The sequence below is a fragment of the Mytilus trossulus genome, chromosome 12, assembly GCF_036588685.1.
Source record: "Mytilus trossulus isolate FHL-02 chromosome 12, PNRI_Mtr1.1.1.hap1, whole genome shotgun sequence".
Classification (NCBI taxonomy): Eukaryota; Metazoa; Mollusca; class Bivalvia; order Mytilida; family Mytilidae; genus Mytilus; species Mytilus trossulus.
Window position 1 is genome coordinate 8438609 of NC_086384.1, and position 24324 is coordinate 8462932.

The 24324-nt window shown below is 33.2% G+C and overlaps 2 protein-coding genes across 6 annotated transcripts in view; one reads left to right on the forward strand and one right to left on the reverse strand.

Moving 5' to 3' along the window:
- The window catches only part of LOC134693380 (coiled-coil domain-containing protein 115-like), a 483686-nt gene extending 460883 nt beyond the window's left edge, over positions 1-22803 (forward strand). For 2 of the 5 annotated variants that reach the window (XM_063554172.1, XM_063554171.1), the window contains exon 2: positions 21372-22803. In XM_063554172.1, the coding sequence (XP_063410242.1) occupies positions 21383-22012 (630 nt within the window). In that variant the 5' untranslated portion in view covers positions 21372-21382 and the 3' untranslated portion in view covers positions 22013-22803. Of the gene's footprint in view, positions 1-19622; positions 19792-21371 lie in introns of those variants that run through there. The other 3 variants (XM_063554168.1, XM_063554169.1, XM_063554170.1) reach the window with 3 other exon arrangements.
- LOC134693410 (F-box only protein 42-like) lies at positions 1177-19382 on the reverse strand. The gene is made up of 8 exons (XM_063554226.1): positions 19137-19382; positions 11789-12028; positions 11050-11153; positions 10372-10538; positions 9257-9353; positions 8702-8758; positions 4683-4799; positions 1177-2297 (listed from the first exon to the last, which is right to left on the reverse strand). The coding sequence occupies exons 1-8, from the start codon at positions 19285-19287 to the stop codon at positions 1425-1427; spliced, it is 1806 nt and encodes a 601-aa protein (XP_063410296.1). The 5' UTR covers positions 19288-19382; the 3' UTR covers positions 1177-1424.
- Positions 22804-24324: the final 1521 nt, after the last annotated feature.

The following is a 24324-nucleotide window of genomic DNA, read 5'->3' on the forward strand; positions in this document are numbered from 1 at the left end:
TCTGTATTATATTTTTTTTTCTAAACTGATTATTTTGTAATTTAGGCTATCAGTTTCCTCAATTGACAATTAAATGTTTCATATTTTTCATGTTGGAGCCTTTTATAGCCAACTAGTCTATACATTATAAGTTTTTTCATTATTGAAGGCTGTAGGGTTGCCTGTAATTGCTAACATCAACTACATTCAAATTTTGGTGGATGCTTGTCTCATTGGCAATTTAACCCCAATGACGGATCCAGAAATTTTCATAAGTGGGCACCCACTGACTGCCTAAGAGGGGGCCCACTCTGGTCACGCTTCAGTGATTACTTGTATCAGCAACCAAATTTTTCCCATAAAAGGGGGGCCCGGGCCCCCTCCCCCTAAATCCGTCTCTGAACCTTATTTTATGTTTTTTGCTTAACATATTGAATTCACACCTGTCTTACACTGTTGCATATCAATAATCTCTTATTGTTTTTGATGATTTTCCTATTTTGAGTTGTTGTCTATCAATAATCTCTTATTGTTTTTCATGATTTTCCTATTTTGGTTTGTTGTCTCTCAATAATCTCTTATTGTTTTTCATGATTTTCCTATTTTGGTTTGACGTCTATCCATAATCTCTTATCGTTTTTCATGATTTTCCTATTTTGGTTTGTTGTCTATCAATAATCTCTTATTGTTTTTTATGATTTTCCTATTTTGGTTTGTTGTCTATCAATAATCTCTTATTGTTTTTTATGATTTTCCTATTTTGAGTTGTTGTCTCATTTACCTTTACCTTACATATATTTTCAATCCCCCTTGAATACATCTGCACAATGTTTGGATATCATGCTAATGATTTTATTCATGATAGAAAACAGTGAAGAATTTATAATCTAGGACTGTACTGTCTGATAGGGCTAAACGGTAGATCTCATTTTTAAAACAAATTGTATACAGACAAATATATGTTTGGTACACAAAAAAAAATAGTTTAGCAGGTGCATATTTCCTGTTATAGAATTTATGCATGTTTGGTTAAATTGTGTGACACAGACACCTACTTGTATTCTATAATTTTAGATACCTAGTTGTTTCAAAATAGTTTCAGTGTGTTGCCATTGGGTGCTTTAATATACAATGTATATTGATTCTCAAATTGTTCCTCAAGATTATTTCGGATTACGGTTATTCCAGTAACAAGTGAAAAATGAAAGTTTGATTTATTTTTTCATCATTTAAATAATAAAATACAAATTGTGTTTGTCTTTGTACTAAATGCGTGGTCATCCAAAATGGATTAATATGAATGCCAGTATAAACATGATAAATTTTATATGCCATAAAAATTTAACTAAAATTTTAGCATTCTAAAAATAAAAATTAAAAAGTGCATATTTCCTTAAGTTCATAATTATCTATTATGACAAATAAGCTAACAAACCAATATCAAATCAAATGGATGTTTTCAGGGGAGACAAAATGTAAAGAATATTACTGACTAGATGAGATTTCAAGTCTACGCCTCTTTGCATTGACTGTATATCACGTTGAATACCACCAAACATAATAAGTTCACCACGACCCTCAGATAAAGAATAAAATATTGTTTCATCTGGAGCATCTATTGAAAAGCTTTCATCTATAGGTCGCCATGTCACATGACCTTGTACAACCTCTGCAATGTCAAGTACATGTAAATGCATTTGTGAATGTGGATCTCTACGCCGTGAAGAGGTTACGTTTTGAGCCTCAGTGTTTCGACTTGGTCCAGTTTGTTTTTGCTTTGCTTGCTGTGCCATGTTTTCACGCAATTTTTCTTCCATTTTTCTCAGAGCTTCCAGCTGTTTTTGTCTATTGTTCATAGCATTTGGACGTACTGAAGGAGAACCAGTCCGAACACTTGAAGTTGATTCCATTGCACTTAACTGTAACTTTTTTTGTTGTTCAACATAATTTAAGACTGCACCTAATTTAGAATCTGGTTCAGATGGCTGTAACCTTGAACGACCTGGTTGTGACGGTTGCCTAGGTGAGTCATTCTCTACAACTGAAGGTCGTTTAAATTGGGGTACACTTTCCTCATCACTTTCTGTGCTTGAACTGTTATACCTCTGATCCCCGTAATGAGAAGGGCCTGCCATCCTGTGTGACGGACCAGCTTCTTCACCACCTCTATCTGACGGTGGTATTTCTCTTTCAACTGGTGGCACCCAAACTCTATTTTGTTGTATATTTTCCACTGGACGTAAGTTTGTACTGGGTTGTGATGTTGGTTTTGATACTGATTTTGTTGGTTTACTTAAAACTGTGATCATGTTACCAATCTAAAAATAAAATCAAACACATGTAGACATATATAACTGTTTGAAGGTATTACTTTCAAAATAAAAACTTACCTAATTATATTTTTTTCAAGTGTACATGTACAATGATGTATATGAATCCATTTAACATTTTTGGTTATTTCCTGTGTGTATGAATCCATTTACATTCTATAACTAACGTGATATAGGAAAATAATACCATTTATTACTATGTACAAGAAAACTAGAAAAATTGTGAGCAGAGCTAAAAGAATTGTACCCTTGCTTGTATATTGTGATATGGATAGTAAAGGATACAATGTATGGACTGAAAATACAGACACAACAATCATTTTATACCCAGGTTTCAGTTAAACAGGGGTGAATACAATACAATAACTGTCTTTTGATTCGGTAAATATCTTTTGAAAAACTGATATTTACTGAGACCAACAGCTAAAATAATTATAAGTTTATCAAAAGTCAGTTAAACCCCATGTTTACTGAAACAAAAGAGATAATCATAGATTATCACATTTCCTTTGTCAAAATTGGCCCTGGTATCATCCCGAGAACCCAATAACAGCCCCAGAAAAATACCTACTTAAATAATACCAATATGAAATTAATGTTTTTACTCAGTTGATGAACCTTCAACTGATGATACCTACCTAGTTTAAATTTATCATGTTTACTTTGTTTTCCTGCACAGACAAATTTTTGTTCTAATTCTAAATATTTTTCAAATGAATGGTGTCTTACAATTTTTGATATCATTGTAGTGGAATTATTTCATAATCAAGCCTACAAAATCCTCATAAGAGATATGGAAACATGGATGACTCTTAATTAATGAAATTTTACAGTTTACCAACAAAAACTAAAGTAAAAATACATATAGATATACATAGATGCAATTTGCAAATAAATACAGTGTTAACAAATTGTATATATTCTTCATATAGCATGTATATTATAAATATATGTTAGCTTAAACTAATTTATATATTCATTTAATGTTTAAGTTAATTTTTCTATAAATAAGTCATGGTTTTTTTATACCATATTTCAAGACTTCATAGATGTGGTTACCACCCCTTCCCAATTAAAGTTAAGAATATAGTATATAAAGAAAAAATATTTCAGCATAAATGTTTGTGGGGGAAGGGTGAGCTGTTGTTAATATTTTTAGAAAACTATCATAAATTTACCCAAAATTATGCCAAAAAACAGGTTTTTAAAAAAAGCGTACGTTCCAGCTGATGTTTTGCAAAATCATTATTTTTAGTTATACAAATTGTTATTATTACATGTATATGGATAAAATGATTAAGTGAACAATTGAAAATAAATATAGATATAGGAAAATGTGGTGTGAGTGCCAATGAGACAACTCTCCATCCAAGTAACAATTTAAAAAGTAAACCATTATAGGTTAAAGTTCGGCCTTCAACACCGAGCCTTGGCTCACACCGAACAACAAGCTATAAAGGGCCCCAAAATTACTAGTGTAAAACCATTCAAACGGGAAAACCAACGGTCTAATCTATATAAACAAAACTAGAAACGAGAAACATGTAAACATTACATAAACAAATGACAACTACTGTACATATTTATTTGAATATCCGTGAGTCCTATTTTGGTACTCAAGGTGACACTGACTTCCACATAGAACGTCATATTTTTTTTTACAGTAACATAATTTGATCATGCACTTTACTTTGCATATTTTTTTTGTAAAGTTCCTAAATATTCTAAAACAATTGTCCTCCCACTCTAAGTTTACTTCCGATAACTTCTATTTCAATTAGCATACTTGGCTTCAGTTTATGAATTACTGACATGCTAAATACTGGAGATTATCAGATTAAATAAACATGATTTTTTTTTAATAGTTAATATATATTATATTTTTTTATTTTAATTACAAATGAACTTTTTACATTAATTTGAGACATAAGTTATGTTGATCTGTTATATACATTTCTATCTGATAAACGTGACCAACTTCTTCATATTAGTCAGACCGTACGCGTATGGTCTGACCGTATGCGTATTTTGAAAATGTACGAATACGGTCCAGACCGTACGCGTAAGGTCCAAATACTCATACGGTCTGGAACATATACATTAAAAACAATCAGTACCCTGTCATAAGATTGGCTTATGAGACACATTATCACTAATGATGTATTTGTTTATATCTTCTTTTTTTTTAATACTAAACAATTGAACAATTTAAAATATGTTTTCATTACATTACCACCCAAATTATAAGTTAGTGAACCCTTTTAACTTTGAAAATTGACCATTTCACACAAACATGAGGCATCAGAAAAGCTTTGCATAAAACTTTATATTGTAAGATTTTTTTTTTATTCTGGTTACTATGTGCCTTTTTACCTTGCAAGCTGGATGACACCACAGCTGAGGGGCAGCACAGTCTGTGTTATTGACCTTGACCTCTGTCCATTCCCAGGGATCCTTGTCCATACTTAACAACCACATGTCATTAAATATCTGAAATCAGAATTGATAGAACAATGAAGATGTCTACAACTTGATCACATCTTTTTTTATTTATATTCATAAAATTTTCATAATGCCAGCTTCTTTTCATTGTTCTAGAAAAGCTAATGTATGAAGTCTGACTGAAACAAAACATGAACTAAAGGAAAAAGTCAGCATAGTGGAGAGTAGGGTTGGTTCCTATAGGAACCATGATTCTGTTATAAAACACCTTCTCCATGTGTAAAAAGTATGTTGTCTATTGAAAAATAAAGCATCTTGATAATACTAATTACTTCAGAGAACTTCTTGTTTCAATCAGAGTAGTTTTTGTCGAGCCTTCGACTTTGGTCGAAAAAGCGAGACTAAGCGATCCTACATTCCGTCGGCGGCGGCGGCGTCCACAAATATTCACTCTGTGGTTAAAGTTTTTGAAAATTTAATAACTTTCTTAAACTATACTGGATTTCTACCAAACTTGGACAGAAGCTTGTTTATGATCATAAGATAGTATCCAGAAGTAAATTTTTCAAAAATAAAATTCTGTTTTTTACTTATAAATGGACTTACATTGTAGTTTTTCTGCGGGGAAACATTACATTCACTCTGTGGTTAAAGTTTTTAAAATTTGAATATCTTTCTTAAACTATACTGGATTTTTACCAAACTTGGACAGAAGCTTGTTTATGATCATAAGATAGTATCCAGAAGTAAATTTTGTAAAAAAATAAATCCAGTTAACATAATATACAGTCTGCACTTTAAGTTTTTAAAACATTTATTCGATTCATAAACTATCCTGAAATGTATACCAAACTTGGACAGAAGCATCTTACAATCAAAAGATAATATCAGTAGGAATATTTTTATTGATTGTTTTCCTCATTTTTGTTGAGCCTGGGAGTTACAGCAAAAGTAGGCGAGACACTGGGTTCCGCGGAACCCTTACAATTTTTTTTATGTATATGTCTAATCCTTAAACAGGACATTTGTATCAGTACTTACCATATTTTCTTATGAAGGAAAGTGGGATTTAAAATTTCAATCCGAGTTTGGAATGAGGAAAACTAGTTAAGGTAGTACCTAACACTACAGGGAGATAACTCTGTAAAATAAGCTAAACGTTTTAATTACATTGTGTTGTTAAGTGAATATTCAGCTTCTCAGTGATCAAAATAAGTGTTTGTCAAACTGCTATATATCCAGTGTAATTTGACTGATAAAACGGGTGGTTCAAATTGTTTGAAATTTTTATATTTTTGTCAAAGGGTCAAAGTCGATACTTTGTAAAAATTTAAAGAAAATTAAACTAGCAAAATTAATTTAAGTGAAATTGTTGGGTACCACCTTTAAGGTGTTTAAAAAACATATGATGTTATTCTATTGGATTAGGAGACAAACACAGATTGAGTGTACTGTAAAATATCTTTGGAATTCTTTTAGTGTCTCTATTTGATTAACATAACAGTATGTAGTTCAAAATACAGTGCGTATACCCATGGAAGTTTTAACAATCTTGACTAGCTAAACAGCCCTTGCAACATCAGAAGTGAAAATAACTATAAAACAAACATGAATACTTTTACAAACTTAATCATTTAACGAAATTTTATTTTCTTTTAATGTTCTGAAATTTTAAGATGTGAGTGTTCTTAATAAAGGTAAATCCAGAGTGTGCGTCTGATTCACAAATATTTAGTGCCATTTTCAATTACAGCAATCTATATTGAGTCCATTGGGCAATTCCAGTTAATATCTGCTAAAGGGGGATGGATGGTCCTTTCTGAGGGGTGTAAAATTTATACATCTTAGTGGTGAAATTTTAGGTTTGTTTCATATGACAGGTACACTTATACCCAAAAATTTCTGAGGGTCTTGCAGCAGTAAATAATTAACAATAATTACATCTTAGGGGTTTCAAAAAATGCCTATTACAGATCTTAGGGGTGCTTTGGAATGTAGCCAGTTTCATATTATGCATTATCTGGTATTGTATTTAAAATTCTGATGGGTAAAATCCTTGCAGTAAAAAATTCTGAAAGGTCAATTTTTCCCATGAAAGCCCATCCACTCAATATGAACAGAAACTGATAGGTCTTAACTTATAGATCTGATAGGTAGTTTTTCATGATGTTTTTTTCCGATAGGTATGAAAAAATTTCCCATTCATCCCATCCTGTCAGAAATTAACTGGAATGGCCCATTATTCCTACCTGATTAGGACCTCCACAACCACCTCAGTGTTCTCCCCAGGATTTTTGGATAGCGCTGTGGTAAGCGCGTGATTTTCCACAATTCTCAGTAACTTTGTCGCGTCCCGCGGTTGGTTTGTAATTGATTTTTTATGTGTTTTTCCTATATAAATATGCTATTGATGTTTTCTCTTGTAATGATGTCCTCATCATGCTCATGGAAGTTACCCTTTGTTTGCTAATGTTATTGTCTGGATATAGACATGATAGAAGAAAAGTCTTTTTCTCCATTGTAAATTCATATAATCCTCATATTATTATCTGTCTGTAAAACTCAAGGAGAAGTCTTTTCCATGGTGGGTCTATACCAGACTGCCTATGTGAAGATTTCTTATTACTAACAGGTGATGTTTCAGAACATGTAGGACCAACAATAAAGTCATTGTCAGCTTCTGTGAGAAAGTTTTCAATGACAAGATTGGTATTTTTTACATTTACTTTTATAAACATTTCTAGCAAAGTGCAACTTTGCAATAAAAATGAGTATAGTATTTTAAAGGAAGAAATGAACTTGCCCTTTCAATAATATTCAAATTTTATCAAAGATTTGCTTAAAAAAAGGCTAAAATATTCCAATTATGAATTATGAATATAACATGTATGAAAGAAATCCTATAAAAATATTTTAAAGATATTTTTTATTTTAAAGGTAAATTACCAATCAAATACATTATGTATGAAAATTGAAGCAATTACCACTTTTAGAGGTTGTGCTTGATAATTCTATAAACATTTGAATATGTGCCACAAGATCGGTTTGTTAAGATTTGACACAACTTCTTTTAGGTCTTTCCCTCCCAAATTATCTCCCTTACTGGCTGATATAACTTCCTGTTTACATTTGTGGCCTTTTTGTATTAAATACTATTCCTAATCCAAGCCATCCTCTGTTTACATTAAATTTAAAGCAGTATTTAAATAATATATATTGATGATTGGTTGACAAATATCGATATTTCAAATATATCTACACCAAATTTTCGTTTTGTCATATTCCCTTATCCATTTGAAATAGAGCCACGGATGGACAAGTAATCGTAATATACGGGCTTATAATGAATCCCTTGATAACAGGGTTGCCTCCTTCAAACAATTCAGGGTCGACAGTTTGGTAGTAAACGCGAAAAAGTAATGATATAGTCATAGATTGTTCAAGCAATGGTCGAGACCACGTTGTCAGAAAAGGGGGTAACACTTCCCTTATATTTTTTAGAAATGAACTTTTCAGCACCCGAGACATGCATTAAATGTCTCTGTCCATTCCTTTCATAAGTTTTGGTATCTCTTAAAAGCGAAAAACTCGAGGAAGGAAAGGTTAATTTGGCAGTAAAAGTTTTGCAAATGGCGCCATTTTGATCATTTATTGAACTGGTCCCTACGATATTTTGACATCGTTGGGTGAATAAACGATCTCTCGGATTAATAAACCAGTCGATCACGTGATCGGAATGTGTACAAAATAATACAGGATATTTGAAATTCAAAAACAATAGCGCTGATTTTTGATTGGATAGCGCCGCGGTCTGCCCAAATACCACCGCGGTGAATTCAAATAGCGCTGAACATCGCAGCGCTAAAACGGCCTGGGGAGAACACTGCACCTATCACTAGTATATTTACCTGATTAGGACATCCACAACCACCTATCACTAGTATATTTACCTGATTAGGACCTCCACAACCACCTATCACTAGTATGTGCTGGTCATCAACTGTCACCTAAAATCAAATCCTAATAGATTAATACAGATCTAGAGATATAAGAAGATGTGGTATGAGTGCCAATCAGGCAACTCTCCATTCAAGTACTGTAAATTCAGAAATTATTGCGAGGTTTTTATTATTGCGAAAAATGCGACTGAGTTGTAAAGGCAATAATTAAAAATCACATTTTGAAATATTTTATATGAAATTAACAGGATTTTTCTTGAAATCGTAAAAATTAAAATCGCATTTAAGTCTAAATAGACAAAATGGAAATTATAAATGCACGCAATAATTTCTGAATTTACATTAACAATTTAAAAGGCAAACCATTATAGGTTAAAGTGCAAGCCTTAATTTGATTGACTAATTAAAATAAATATTTAATTTTTTTGCATATATACTTTAGAAAGTTGAAAAACTTGAATAAAGCCACTTATAGATTATCTTCTTACGTTTTAATATTTTTCTGATGCAGATGACAGAAAAAAGACTAGAATACACTGTACATACCTGTGTTTGACCAAATCGGGGACTTGGTCTCTTGTTTTCTGTTACTATTTTCTTCCATGTTAAATCTATAAAATCAAATCTCCACAAGTCGTTTGTTCTGAAAAAGGTTAATAAGCATTAACATTGATTGGTTAAATATTTCTCAGTGTGTTTGAATTTGTTTGTTAGCCTTTTGGTCATGAATGTTTGTCTTTAATATTTAATTAACTGTGCATTTGTATTCAGATATCGCAGACCAAAATTTATTCGTTCATTGTGTAATCATACGTTTTTTGATTGAGTTAAGTCTGCCAATTGATATTTTATCGTATGTTTTTCTATGTTGTGATGTTATGCTATTGTTTCAGAAAAAGGGAGAAGGTTTGGGCCCATTAAGACGTTTAATCCCGCTGCAAATGTGTGCACCTGTCCTAAGTCAGGAATCTGATGTACAGTAGTTGTCGTTTGTTTATGTAATATATACGTGTTTCTTGTTTCTCGTTTTGTTTATATAGATTAGACCGTTGGTTTTCCCGTTTGAATGGTTTTACACTAGTAATTTTGGGGCCCTTTATAGCTTGTTGTTCGGTGTGAGCCAAGGCTCCGTGTTGAAGGCCGTACTTTAACCTATAATGGTTTAATTTTTAAATTGTTATTTGGATGGAGAGTTGTCTCATTGGCACTCACACCACATCTTCCTATATCTATTAAAACTAACATAACAAGATTGTGTGTGCTGACATATCTCTACTGCTTTACTGGTTATCATGGTTATGGATGAAACTTAATAAAGATCCAAGGACTTACAACAAGAATCATAAAGTTATGTACAGTACATTCTTCTGTTTGTTATTTGATGTGTAGCCAGGCAGAAAAAAGTATATGACCTGAATTTCTAAAATTGTTTTATAAGATCAATGCATTTTTTCTCTAGATCTAATTATGTAATAATAGTGTTTTTTTTCTAAACAGAGGCATAATTGTGTCTTTGACAATAAAAGCTGAGTGGCTATGTATACCTGTGGGAGAAGGAATTTGAAGCATTACCCTATACCAGGAAAATTATATCTTAAAACAGAGGCATGGGGTGTTTGATAATAGAGACTGCTGTAAGAGATGGGATTGACATAACTTACCCTATTCCAGGGACACTAGAACCTCCAAACAGAAGCATGGTATCCTTGACAATAGAAGCTGAATGGCCTGCTGTAGGTGGTGGATGTTCTCTAGATATACTGGTCACTAGGTACCATCTGTTAACTTCTGGTTTGTACATATGTAATTCATAGAAAAATCCTGCAGCCTGGAAAAGGTGAAACATGCTCATTAAAGATCTTAATCTTTTTACTTTTCATTTGATGGCAAATAAATGCTATCTGATTTAATATGTAACCAAACCAACACTGGTGTGACATTTACTGTCATAAAAAAACTAGTATTGAAATTAGCTATGCAACAAAATACATTGATTTTACTCATGATTGAAGGCCTTACTGTGACCTACAGTTGTTAATTTTTGTGTCATTTAGTCTCTTGTGGGAGTTGTCTCATTGGCATTCATATCACATCTTTTTATTTTTATGAGTCTTTTATAAACATGTATATATACATCATGTACATGACCATTTTATTTTAGGACCAACATAAAAAAAGTATCCTGTAAATTTATGTTTTTTTACCTCTGAAAGACAAATATTAATGCTACAAGTTAATAATTTCCAATAATACATTCCATCAACAATTCAATACAACAAACTATGTTATCATGTGCTGTTTTGTATTTTCTGACTTTTACCACATTCTTTACAACCTACCTGGTGTAAGGGATATGGAGTTGGATGACTCCATCCACCAAATAATACCAGACTGTCCTTATATACTACCATACTGGAACAGGCTTTAGGTGATGGGTAGGTTCCTAAAAACAAAAACATTATTATATCAGTCCAGGCAATTACTGAAAACTGTAATATTACATTAAAATGTAATATTACACAAATCTGTAATATTACACAAATCTGTAATATAACATTAATTTTAAGGAAGTAGGGGTTATCTCCCATTAGTTGGTACAAATTAATTTTTCATTACAGAAAAACAAATTTGTTTCTAGGTTTGTTTGTTTTTGTTTCTCAATATAGTGTAGTATATGATTATAGATGTTCTCTTTATTTATTGGCTAAAAATGTAGGAAATCTCTTATGATAAATGGTGTATTAACAACTAGGACAATAATGTCAATAGTGTAGGCCCTTTTATTTTTAATCTTTCTTGCAATTTAACATTATATATAATTACTGTTAGTTGGTCATTTGTAGGACTCCTGCCCATTTAAATACAAAGACTATGGATAGTTCCATCATATAACATGTATAACATGTATAAACTTATTTATAATATCACATAAAACATACATTGACTTTATAGCTTTGAGAGAATCAAATTAACTATTCTGATCTCTGCAGGTTATCAAGTGACTTTGGTCACTTTGCTACACAACAACACCATAGGTAGAAACTGACTACAAAACTACTACATGTACATAATATTTACCCATTGCTAGAGGCCTAATCCATTCTCTCCTTGCCAGGTCAAATCTCCAAAGGTCATTAAAGGTCGTGTTCATTGATGTACATCCACCAAACACATACAAAGACTTGTCATAATAACAAGCACAGTGAGAGTATCTTTCTGTCACCCGTATTATGTCTATCTCTGGTGCAATTCTGGTCCACTTCACTTTACTTTCATATACACAGTTTTGAAAGGTCTGTCTAAGTTGTCTTGTCACACCTGAAATGAAAAAAAAAACATATATGTTAAATGAGAGTCAACATCTTCCTAGGTTTATAGCTTTAATAATAAGGATGACTGATACCTGAAATGGATACACAGTATATTAGTAAATGATTAGTTATCTCCTCCCCGGGGGACAAGTTTTTTGTATACGAAAAAAAAAACTTAAACCAAGTCAAGTCTATTTGTGAAGGCTGTTGAATTGTCTGAGTCTGTGTACCCTGTTTTTGAGTGGGGACTATAATTTGTGTCAAATTCAATGCAGCTGGTTGACTTAAGATTCTTGTTGGTGATAAAGACACTGGAATCTTGGGTACTTGTGGCTGTGTCGTCTTGGGTGTAGATGGAGAGCTCAAGATCACTTCTGGATGTTGAACTGCAGTAGGTGCCATCAAAGTACCATGTGTTTGGTTGGTTTGAAAAGGAGTGAACTTTCGAAGGTGTTGGCGGTTGCGGATAGTTACTCGGCCTGTGCCATCTACGCGTATAACATACTGGTGGTATTGGCGTACTTCAACAACTGTTCCTGTACGTTCCCATCTTCTGGGATGGTTGCCTACCAAGTTCTGTATGTATACATGATCTCCAACCTGTAGTGTTGGCAGGTGATGAGTGGGTTCATTCCACCGTTCATGTTCCCTTGAATGACGTTTGGCAAGAGCCATCTCTCGGTGAGACATTAACTCAGTCCATGTTTCATGTGGAGAATATCTACCCATCAGTATGGGAATGGCAACACGAATTGGTCGTCCAAACAGAATCAATGCTGGTGATGCTTTTGTCTCTGGGTCAATAGAATTTCTGTACATTAGTAAGGCTCTCTGGAATTTGTCAACATCCAGAGATCCAACAGCAGTAATGTTGTCCACCAGCATGCGTTTTACTGTTTTTACCGCTATCTCAGCCCTGCAGTTAGCGTGTGGGTTTGCAACTGATGAAAGTCTATGACGAACTCCCCAGGCCTTTAAAAACTCTTGAGTCTTCCCTGCTGTGAACTGTGGACCTCCATCAGACGTCAACTCTTCTGGGATTCCAAATGTCACGAACGTCTCACGAAGTCTCTTGACAAGTCCTTCTGCACCTGATTCAGACTTGTATACCATTGGCCAGTTTGAATACCTGTCAACAATAACTACATAGTCATTACTGTTATATGTGAAGTAGTCACTGCAAATCATCTGGAATGGATAATCTGGAGGTGTTATATCAAATGGTGGCTGCATAGGGTTTGACTTAGCCATCTGATGGCAGTGAACACATTGGTCTCTCACCTGGGCAATATCTACTGTGATCTCAGGCCAATATACAGAGTCCATGGCCCTCGCACGCATAGCGCTGACTCCTTGGTGGGCTGCGTGTAAAGCATTGAGTACTGGTTTGCGAAGAGCTGGAGGTATAACAATTCGTTGGCCCATAAGAACTACACCATCCACGGTGCATAAACTGGATGCAAAGCGGTGGTAAGGACGCAAGTCTGTTGGTAGCTCCTTGTAGTCTTCTGGGAACCCTGCTTCCAGCTGCCTGATTAGATTTACAAATGTAGGGTCTGATGCAGTGGCCTCACGAACCATGTTCCAAGTAACAACTGTGATAACAGCATTCAAGGCACAAGTGGCAGCAGCGACTGTGGAGGCGTCATTAGCTGTATCATTATCCTCTGTATGTAGACATAGACTGGTAAGTGTATCTGAATGATAATGAGCAGTCATGTTAACTAGGGAAACAAGTTCAGGTGCTTCACCAGGTAAGTTCAGACGATCTGGTGGTCCAACAGGATACCGTGACGCTGCATCTGGCCCAAGGTTCTTTCTGCCTGGTACATGAAGAATGGTAAATCTGTACCCTAAAGTTTTCTTTTTGAGGTTGAGAAGTCGCCTGTTGTCGATGTCTGTGAGTGATCGATCGTTCAGAATCTGTAGTAGTGGCTTGTGGTCAGTTGCAACAAGAAGGTCTTTGCAACCAAGAACATAGTAGCGTGTTTGGTGAAGTGCATACACAACAGCCAAGGCCTCACCTTCAATAGGAGCATATCTACTTTCTGCTGGATGTGTGAATCTGCTGCCAACTAGACATAGTTTCCAACCGTCATTACAGCAGGTAGGGGTTTTACTTGAGCACTGACAGTACTTCTGCATCAAAAAGAATCCAATTCCGTCAACAGACCAGTCGGTAGCTAGGCATGTCATACGAGCAGGGTCAAAAAGACGAACACCTTCCTTCATCTCCTGGATAATGATCTCTTTTGACTTGTGAAATACTTCGTCTAATTCATTTGTCCAGCAGAATGTGGTGGATGGTTTCAATAGAGCACGAAAAGGTTTCATTTGTCTTGCCATTGCAAATGCATATGCTCCTTGGTTTATGAGCCCAAACCAAGCTCTTGCACCAGTAATGTCAGTTGGTGTTGGGAAGTTGCTAATTGCATCTAGGAACTTAGTACTTTTCAGGTATCAGTCATCCTTATTATTAAAGCTATAAACCTAGGAAGATGTTGACTCTCATTTATGACTGATACCTGATGTCATATGTTTTTGTTTTTCATACATTTAAAGGATCAACGTTATTTAAATTCCGTATATCTTCATTTGACATCAGGTATCAGTCATAAATGAGAGTCAACATCTTCCTAGGTTTATAGCTTTAATAATAAGGATGACTGATACCTGAAATGGATACACAGTATATTAGTAAATGATTAGTTATATGTTGCCAGCATGGTTGACAAATTATCATTTTGTTACTAAAATCAGTTTAATATTCACAATAATTAACAGCAAAAATAAATCAGAACAATGTTTAAATTAATAGGTTCAACAGAATGTGATCTACATGTACATGTAGCTGGAAAGACTTGCTAGGGGCAATTTGAATCTCATTGTTTGGACAACCAAGAATACGATGAATTCATAAGTCAATATGTAGAAACTATGGTCACCAGAAATCACTTCATTTTAGTATCTTACATTGTCATTGCCCATCTCTTATAATTGTAACAACCTTTTCATGTTTATTATGAAAAAAACTGAATGAGTTTGACAGATTTACATTTCAGGATAAACTTGGCAGCTCTTAGCGGTCTGTTGTACATTACCCATAAAATATTTTGTAAGCTGTCTAAGGTCATTTTCATAATTCTCAATTATAGATTGATTGCATTGGTTTCTAAAAATCCATTGGCAAATATTTCATGCATGTTCAGGACAAGAACAAATTAACAATAAATACAACAGGTTGGTTGTAAAAAAGGCTGTCTGGTCATGGATATATAAAGGTAAAGGTTGGGGTTATTGCATCTGTCTTCAGCCATCCATGTTAACATCATGGTTAAAAACTGTTTGGAACAGTTTCAGAATTAAAAGATTTCTCAAAAACTGTGTTGTTGAATGGTTGTTTATTACATGTATAAATTTGCATCAGTGCTAGAAAATATGTCATGTATGTTATGAATTTAAAAACAGTATGTATATAAATCGGTATAACGTTTATCTGTTTGTGTTGCATTTATGCAATTAACATGTATATTTTTCACTGAATGTATTTTCAGTAACGATCAGAACCCTGCACCTGCATACAGAGTATAATATCTCCCAATTGATACAATATTCCCTGGCTTGTACAAATTTCCTATCATTATTCCCTTGATAGACATTTGCTGCTCACAAAGATGCTTATAAACTAAGAGTTCCAAATCATGCAAATTGGGAAGATGAAATAATTCTCTTCCTAAATTTAACAGGAGATGCCATCAAAAGTTGGTTGACCGTTATGTTTCATAAATATCTGATATCGTAACTAAAATATCCTTCCCCCTTTCACAACATGCACAAATGTGACCTACTGAATAAGCAGTCAGGGGACTTACTGAAATAAATGATTTTTGGAAAATGACGCAGTCATTGTTCCATAACTGCCGACCTGAACTTCATTACATTGCTCTGCCTACCGCGCTTGGTTTCGTATTTCCTATTTTCCAAACAAACTGGAATCTGCTTGTGTTATCATTATGCATCATTGTGTAGTATTAAACCAGCCAGGACCCAGTTTACACTGGTTTTTGCTTGTATTCCACTACACTCGAACAAAGTGTTGTAGTTTGACGGGAACCAGTTTTAGAATTTGTAAACTACAAAACGTAATCGGTTATTGTTCATTCCGTTTTGGTGTTTCATACCGACTTATATGGTTTGAATAAGCTTAAGACCATTCAAACATTAATGTGATAGGTATATTAAAGATTGTTTTACAAAAGGATTGAACTGTTTTACTTTCAAAGTCGTACTATAGGGATATCTGTCATATACGGATTTCCACTCTCACCGGTTAATTTCTTCTTTTACACGTGCTTTGGAAACTTCCTGTTTAATCGCAAGTTTTAAAATTGTTTTTGAGTGAATTAAACTTATTTTAACAATCATGAAGCGTTCCAGAATCATTTTAAAGCAGTTTCTTCTTCTCTTTGATGATGGAAAATAGGTTTTCTCAAGAAAATACCGCAAACGATCGCAGAGGAATTGAAACGTACAAGTCAAGTCGGCACCTGGTTAAATTGGCATCTAGTCAAATCGGCACCTATTCGACGTCAATTCGGCATCCAATAATATTTGATATAATATTTTCTATTCAATTAATTAATTACTGTTACCAAGTACATAGTGAATATGTTGTTGTGTATTTTGGTAAACAACGAAACGAAAGTGAATATGTAGTGTATAAAGGTAAACAACGAAGCCCTTACCAAAGCTGTTGTTTTAACAATTAGACAATTTGTGTAATTGTAAAAACAAGTCAATTATTAAAATAAAATGGAAAACTATGAGTCCCTTTCAATAAATCAAACTTTCATACCAAATAATTAGCAAATTTAAGGTGTTTGTTTTTCATGTTTTTCAGTAAAGTTTAAACAGCATTAAACTAACAATCCTGTAAAATGCTCAACTGGTTAAAATAATGCAGAAAAATACACAAAATCTCATGTATTAGTCCAAATAATTATGACGTCTGGCAAGGCTATTTTATTATTTTTCTGGGACGCCTTCCTATGACGTTCAGGTGCCAATTTAACTAGGTGCCAGTTTGACTAGAATTCTTTGACAAATGTTTGAAACTATTTGAGTTTCATTAGACCTTTGATAGCAGTAACAAAAAGATTATTTACTTAATATTTTGTGGGAGAAGGGGGTTCAGACTGTGTGGCATCAGGTCTGTTTGTGCCCAATACATTTTCGCACCCTACACGTTCGCACATTCACACTCTACTCATTCACGCCCAATTTTAATTCAAATTCAAGTTGAATAATTGGAAAATTATGGTTGTTGTTTTAAATTGCTTTGGTGTAAATACTGAATGTATTTATAGCTTGGTATGAGCAAAACATTGAAGATTTTAAAGGAAAAAACACAAAAGATAATTGTTTTTAACAGCTTGGTCCCATTGATCTGAAACAAAGAAACAATAAAACATAGAAACCAAAATATAGCAATCCACTAATATAACCAAAACATGATAAAATTTATTCAACACACAGAAACAAACATAGTCAGAATCTCACTTCATTTTGAAACAAGTCAATGAAACAAGTTATAGCAATACACTAACCAAAACATGATTAAGAGTTATTCAACACAAAATAAAATGTTGACAAAATACCACTTTATTTAGAAAGGATTATTATTATTTTTAGCAATACCTTATCCATGTTATCCAAAACATAGTTAAGATTTATTCAACACAAAAAAAAAATTGCTGTCTCACTTTATTTTGAGACAATGACAACAATTATACTTATAAGAAAACACTTGCTTACATAGTTATTAAACACAAAACCAATTAAGATTGGGTGCGAACATGTAGGGTGTGAAAGTGAAAGGGGTGAAAATGAGTGGGCGCAAACGTGAATGGAAGCGAACGGACTCAGATTCAGACTATGTACCAGTGAGAAATATATATACAAGCCTTTCTACAGTATTTATTTGTACAATTCAGCTAGTCTTGACCTATTCATTTGTCTTAAAAAAACAGCCAGTTGTCACCTTCACTTCACACACACACACATATACGAATATCAATTATATGCTTACGATACAGGTTGCATTGTTAAACTAATTACGGTATGTGAAAATCAAGACTTGCATAAAAACTATCCCAATATTAGAGACAGTGGCGTCATTTTTCTTCAGAGCTTTCAGCTCTTTGATTAAATCACTTATTTGAGTAGCAAATTCGAGAATTTATCAAAAATTGGGATTTTGTAGTTTTTTCAAAATTTTAAACACATAAGTTAACATAATATCTTTTAGATAGTAAAATTAAAAAAAATATGAACTTTTTGCTTCTTTTAAGTAGCAAGGTTCATGACTTTGATGCTATCATTTAGCTGAAAATTCCATTTTAGTTGAAAAAATGCTATTATAATGGCTTTACATAATGAGCTGATACTTTCTTAAAAGATTTTTCACAGCAGTGGGAGTATTTTTCCTGTGAAGTTCAAGGTTCCATCTTTCAGATTATGTAATAAAATTCTAATGTTCGCGATAAAAATTTCACTGTTCGGGGGTGTTGAAATTAGTGTGGGTTATTAACAGAATGGTACTTAAAGAAGTGATTTTAGGGAAGGAAATTGAGGTCTGATACGTAAACAAGTGATTTTTATGTCATTATCCTAGATTCAGTACAAGGTCATCATCTGAAATGACCTGGTCATCCTAGACAACACAGATGTTGGTTCTGATAAGTTTAGAAACATAATTAGTCCCTGGATCATTAGTATTCTATATTTAAAGCTACATGAAAATTAGACCACTTCTTCTAGTGATTAATTTGTACTACTTAAACAGGTGATTATTTAAGAAAGACAACTGTAACGTCCAACCTTTATGGAAATAATGTTACTTGAATCAGTGATTTAGAAAATCACTTGTTTAAGTAAGTCCCCTGACTGATAAGACTATTTCCCGAGTTTGTTATATGGGGACGAAGGTACCCTGGGTAAGAAAAGTCAGAAACAGTCTATAACAGTAGATTTACCTTATGACTTTAAATAAAATATGAGAGAGGTCACTATTCAATTCAGGGCTACAAATCATGGAAATCATCTTTTAGTTATACCTTCAGCTAACCGGTACCAACGACGACAAACAAGCATGCATGACTTGACATCACGATATGGTGAAACCTTGGATAAAATGAACTCTAATATCTCTTCAGGCAGATCATCAATATTCACATTAGATGAACAAGTGTCGAAATCCATTTCCATTTCCAAACATATGTAAGGAATTTGGCTCACTGTCCAAATGCCAAACCTTGTAACATTAGATGCAAGAAAAATAACGAAAAGCTCCGAAAGAAAAATATAGAAATTTCGGTCTCAACAAAACCTTCTAGGAGAGTAACCGACTCTAAAATCGTGATTTGTTATTTCAATATTTATGACCACCTATTAATAAAAGATACTAGAAATATATTTAAAAAAATATTTCATAACATTTTTTTAATTTGAACTAAACTGCAAAACGTGTTATAGAAGAAAACACATAAATCAATGTATCACCGGAAATGTGATATTTAATTTGTTTTTAAATGTCCCGCGTGATTTTTATTCGATACTTACCTGGAGTTTACCCTGAATGACTTGAATCTTATTACAACCTGAACCTGGTGATTATGTTGATGTAGGTGTACCGTGTAGGTCTTATAACTACGTCAACCATAGCTTTGTTCAGTTCAAGCCCAATCCTATAAAGAAAATACAGGTGGTTGGGTAAATTGTCATGAGAAAAAAAATACCAGATAAACTTGATAAAGGAAAAGAACCATCATTTTAGTTTTATTATATGTATTGCTGCTCTTCATCGTGGGTCTCATTGGGGTCTAAGCATGATGGGGGATTGCCGTTTTTTTGTAAGCGTGACATGTGAAAGTCAAATTAATATGTCGTGAAAATGGGAAATAAGGTCTTGCAGGACCCAGGAATTGAGGAAATGACAAAAAAATGAGAATTGCTTACGTACATAGTGTAAACGGGAAACAGGAATCTGACAAAACAGTAAGCGGGATCTTGGATCAAAACCCCCCAATGAGACCCCCTTCATTTTACAGTTGGTAATTTACCGTTAAGATATAATAATCAACAATACTGTAAAGTTTCATGAAGCAAATGCATGAGATTTGGCCACAATCACCGCCAAAAACACATGAAATGAGTGAGTCTCATGCTAATAATAGATTAGAGTTGGATGCATTTCACATGTTTCAGTCAAAAACTTTGGTTTTAGTGAACATCATTTGTTTGTCTAGGGGCATTGACGTCACTTCTGTTCCCATGTTGAACGAGTGGTTGGAAAACTATGATGCTATATATGCATTTTTTTCATGTTTGTATTGCAAGAATTATTCAACAAATTGATTTTATTCTCATAATTGACAATTAGCACTGCTGTGATTAAGTACCTATAGAACAAACATCATTTCCAGTTTATCCAGCACAAAATGAAATAAATATATCCTACAGCATTTACTAACATTTAAGTAAATAATTGAACATGTTGAAGGCATCGTCACCATGTTAACCATATTATATTAAAAAGATGAGTTATAAATCATGAAAATGCTAGAATATAGATTTGAGAAATAATTTACCACAAATATTTTGTTCAGGTTAAAACATAATTATAAATGTAAAGTAAACACAAATTTGCTGTATTGACCAATGCTACATTGTGCAAAGGTACTGGCTACTTTCAGGAATTATCATTTCTATTTTGTGTTTAATAATTACAGAAGTTGAAAATACCTGAATGGCTTACTGTGGATTCATTAGTATTCGTTGGATACCAATTTTCGTGGATTTTGTGGATACAGAAGAACCATGAATTTAAATGTTCAACGAATTACATATTTTCTTAAGGAATGTATGGAGACTTTACTAAAACCACGAATTTAAATATCCAAGAATATACAAGTTTTCCTCAAACCACGAAAATTGGTACCCACGAAAATAAATGAATCCACAGTAATACATGTACATACATTGTACATGTTTGTACATGAATACATGTACCTGGCATTTGAGTATTCTGGATTGGTGACTATACATGTATACAGTATAAAGTTTAGCATTTTGAAATTAGAAAAGAAGATTTACCATTGTAATGATTGTACTTAACAATATATGGCGAGAGAAATCCATTAAGTTTTAGAAGAATGCACATATCATGCATACATGTAATGTACATGTACACGATGTATCAAATGTATGTTTGAATTTTAAGGTGTGTAAGTACATTTGTGCTATTCATGTACCAAGTTTTCCTTAAATCAATTTTTCTATTTTTCTGATAGGATAAAAGAATATGAGTGAAAAGAAACCATCAACTATGGATGCTGTAAACAAAAGATTAGATGAAGTTTTGGTTGAATTTTTCGAATGCGTTGGAGAACTTTACCAGGAACAAGCAGATCTAGAAAATATAATGAAAAGTGGATTCTTGATGATGTCGAGGGCTAGATACAATATGGGGGCCAAGTCTGTCGGTGTTTCACAGTACGATGAAAATAATATGAAAGCTTCCAAAGTGGTCTTGGTTACAGAAAAAGATGATGATGATGATGATGATGATGACTGTGTCGACAAGATGTTTGAATTAGTAAACGCAAACAGTTGTTTGGATGAGAGTTTGAAAGATCCAGTTTCTGAAGGTTTGAGACAGCGTAAAAGTGGAGGGAAAGACAATGTGGAAACTATTGGGTCAGAAAATGTAGAACAATTAACTCAAAAAAATTCAAACAATACCAAAAATTACAAAGACCCAATTAAATGGTTTGGTGTTTTAGTACCACAAAGTTTACGTCAGAGTCAGGCTTATTTTAAACAAGCTACAGACAGTGTAATAAAAGTGTCAAATCTAAAATCCAAAGTAATACATCTTAAAGAACAATACAAAACTCTACAGAAAGAAAAACAATTAATAACAACTCAATGAAAGGACAAGATTAGAAGTACAAATGTAGTACTTGAATATCAGAATTTGGACAAAATAGAAAAACAATTTGATGAATATATATCTATATCATGTATATGAAAGCTGGGAAAATACCAAAAATGTATATCAAAATTATTTTATAGTTGATAGATTCTGAAAATTAGAACTTTGACAATATTGAGAAAAATTTGATGAATAAAAGCTTGGAAGTTTTGATTCTGAATATTAGAATTTGGAAAAAAATTAAGACACAATTTGAGAAATAAAAGCTGCACATATATATAGATATACACTGTATTTATGACAATGTATGAGAAAATTGAGTAGTCATGTATTAGATTTATGTATTCAAGAAATTAATTATACTCAGTATGTTGTTAACATGAAGCAAAAAAGATACCAGTATTGCTTTTCCTCTAGAGATATTCATTTATATAGATATATTTCAAAGTTTAAGCAAGTTTTACATGTTTTAGAATCTTAAATGCCTCTTTTATCTCTACTTCAAGAGTCATACAATCTATGACAAAATAAATCAAGTCAGGATGAAATTAATATAACCGTATTTAATTGGTTCAAGTAACCGACATGTGTTTGTGCGAGTTAAATATTTCTAAGTCACATGTAATTGTCTTTACATTCCAGATGGTTTATTATGTAATCATTGTGATGATTAATATTATTTTTGATATTTGTAAGTTTGATAAAGGTGCAATTTTAATTTATAGTTGATAGACATGTAAACAATTGTTGACAATCATGATAATGAAAATAAATGTTTTTGATTTTAAGTATTTCAACTCAAATTTCTTTATTAAAGTCGACCATGTAGTAATTGTATTCTTCATGAGGTGTATTTTAAAGGCACTTCAAAATCTAGACCATTTATCAGCTTTGCATGGTTATACATTATAGAGGGGGATAGGACCTTTATCAGGACTCTGGGATTAGGTGTTTTTAAGCTCAGGATTTTGGGATTGACCCTTTGGGGATCCAGGAATTCTTTTTTTAAATTTCGGGACCTCCGAATTTCATGTTTATAATCCTGGGATTTCGGGATCTCGTGTTTTTTAGCCCGGGATTTCAGGATCAGGACCCCTCCTATCCCCCCTCATTATATAATGATTTAAAAGGGACTAATAAGCCAAAGAGACAGAAAACCCTAACTGTAAACCGAAAGTGAAATCAGTGATATGTAGAAATAAGAAGATGTGGTATGAATGCTAATGAGATAACTCTCCATCCAAGTCAAAATGTATAACAAGAGTGCACATGCTGAAATGTGTTGCCTTCTTTACTAATCAGTGAAATTATGTTAATATTCATCAATATAAAACTTAACTTCAACTATAACATTAACTTAACATGATCCAGACCAAGAAAATGAGGTCAAGGTCATATTAACCAAAAGAAGAAATACATGTACAATATACACCTTACAATCATTAATACACTAAATACAGTTGACCTATTGCTTAATGTTTCTAAGAAACAGACTTAACCAAGAAAACTAAACATTGACCAATCAACCCTAAAAATGAGGTCATGTTCAGATGAACCATGCCAGGCAGACATGAACAGCGTACAATCCTTCCATACAAATATAATTGACCTATCACTTATAGTTTTAAAAAAACACAGTCTAAAACACAAAAACTTAGGTCAGTCAGTCAGACAGACATGAACAGCTTATAATCCTTCCATACAAATATAATTGACCTATCACTTATAGTTTTAAAAAAAAACAGTCTAAAACACAAAAACTTAATGCTGAGCAATGAACCATGAAAATAAGATCAAGGTCAAATAAAACATGTGAGACTGACATGCACATCATGAAATATTTCCATACAACAAATATAGTTGACCTATTGCATATACATGTAATATTAGAAAAAAGACGAACTAAAAAAATGAACTTTGACCACTGGACCATGAAAATGAGGTCAAGGTCAGATGACACCTGCCAGTTGGACATCTACACCTTACAATCCTTCCATACACCAATTATACTAGACCTATTGGTTCTAGTATCTGAGATATGGACTTGACCACCAAAACTTAACCTTGCTCACTGATCCATGAAATGAGGTCAAGGTCTGGTGAAAACTGTCTGACAGCCATGAGGACCAATGTATGCATATACCAAATATAGTTATCCTATTTCTCATAATAAGAGAGAAATTAAAATTACAAAATATCTAAACTTTTTTTCAAGTAGTCTCTGAACCATAAAAATAAGGTCAAGGACAATGGACATGTGACAGACAGAAACTTCATAACATAAGGTATCTACAGCGTAACCTGCTTAA

Coding starts and splice junctions, on each gene's coding strand:
- LOC134693410 (XM_063554226.1), bottom strand. CDS start 19,287: ATGGAAATGGATTTCGACACTTGTTCATCTAATGTGAATATTGATGAT. Junction 4,800..8,701: donor GTTGTGGAGGTCCTAATCAG/GTAAATATACTA, acceptor TTCTGATTTCAG/ATATTTAATGACATGTGGTT. Junction 2,298..4,682: donor GGTGTCATCCAGCTTGCAAG/GTAAAAAGGCAC, acceptor TTTTATTTTTAG/ATTGGTAACATGATCACAGT.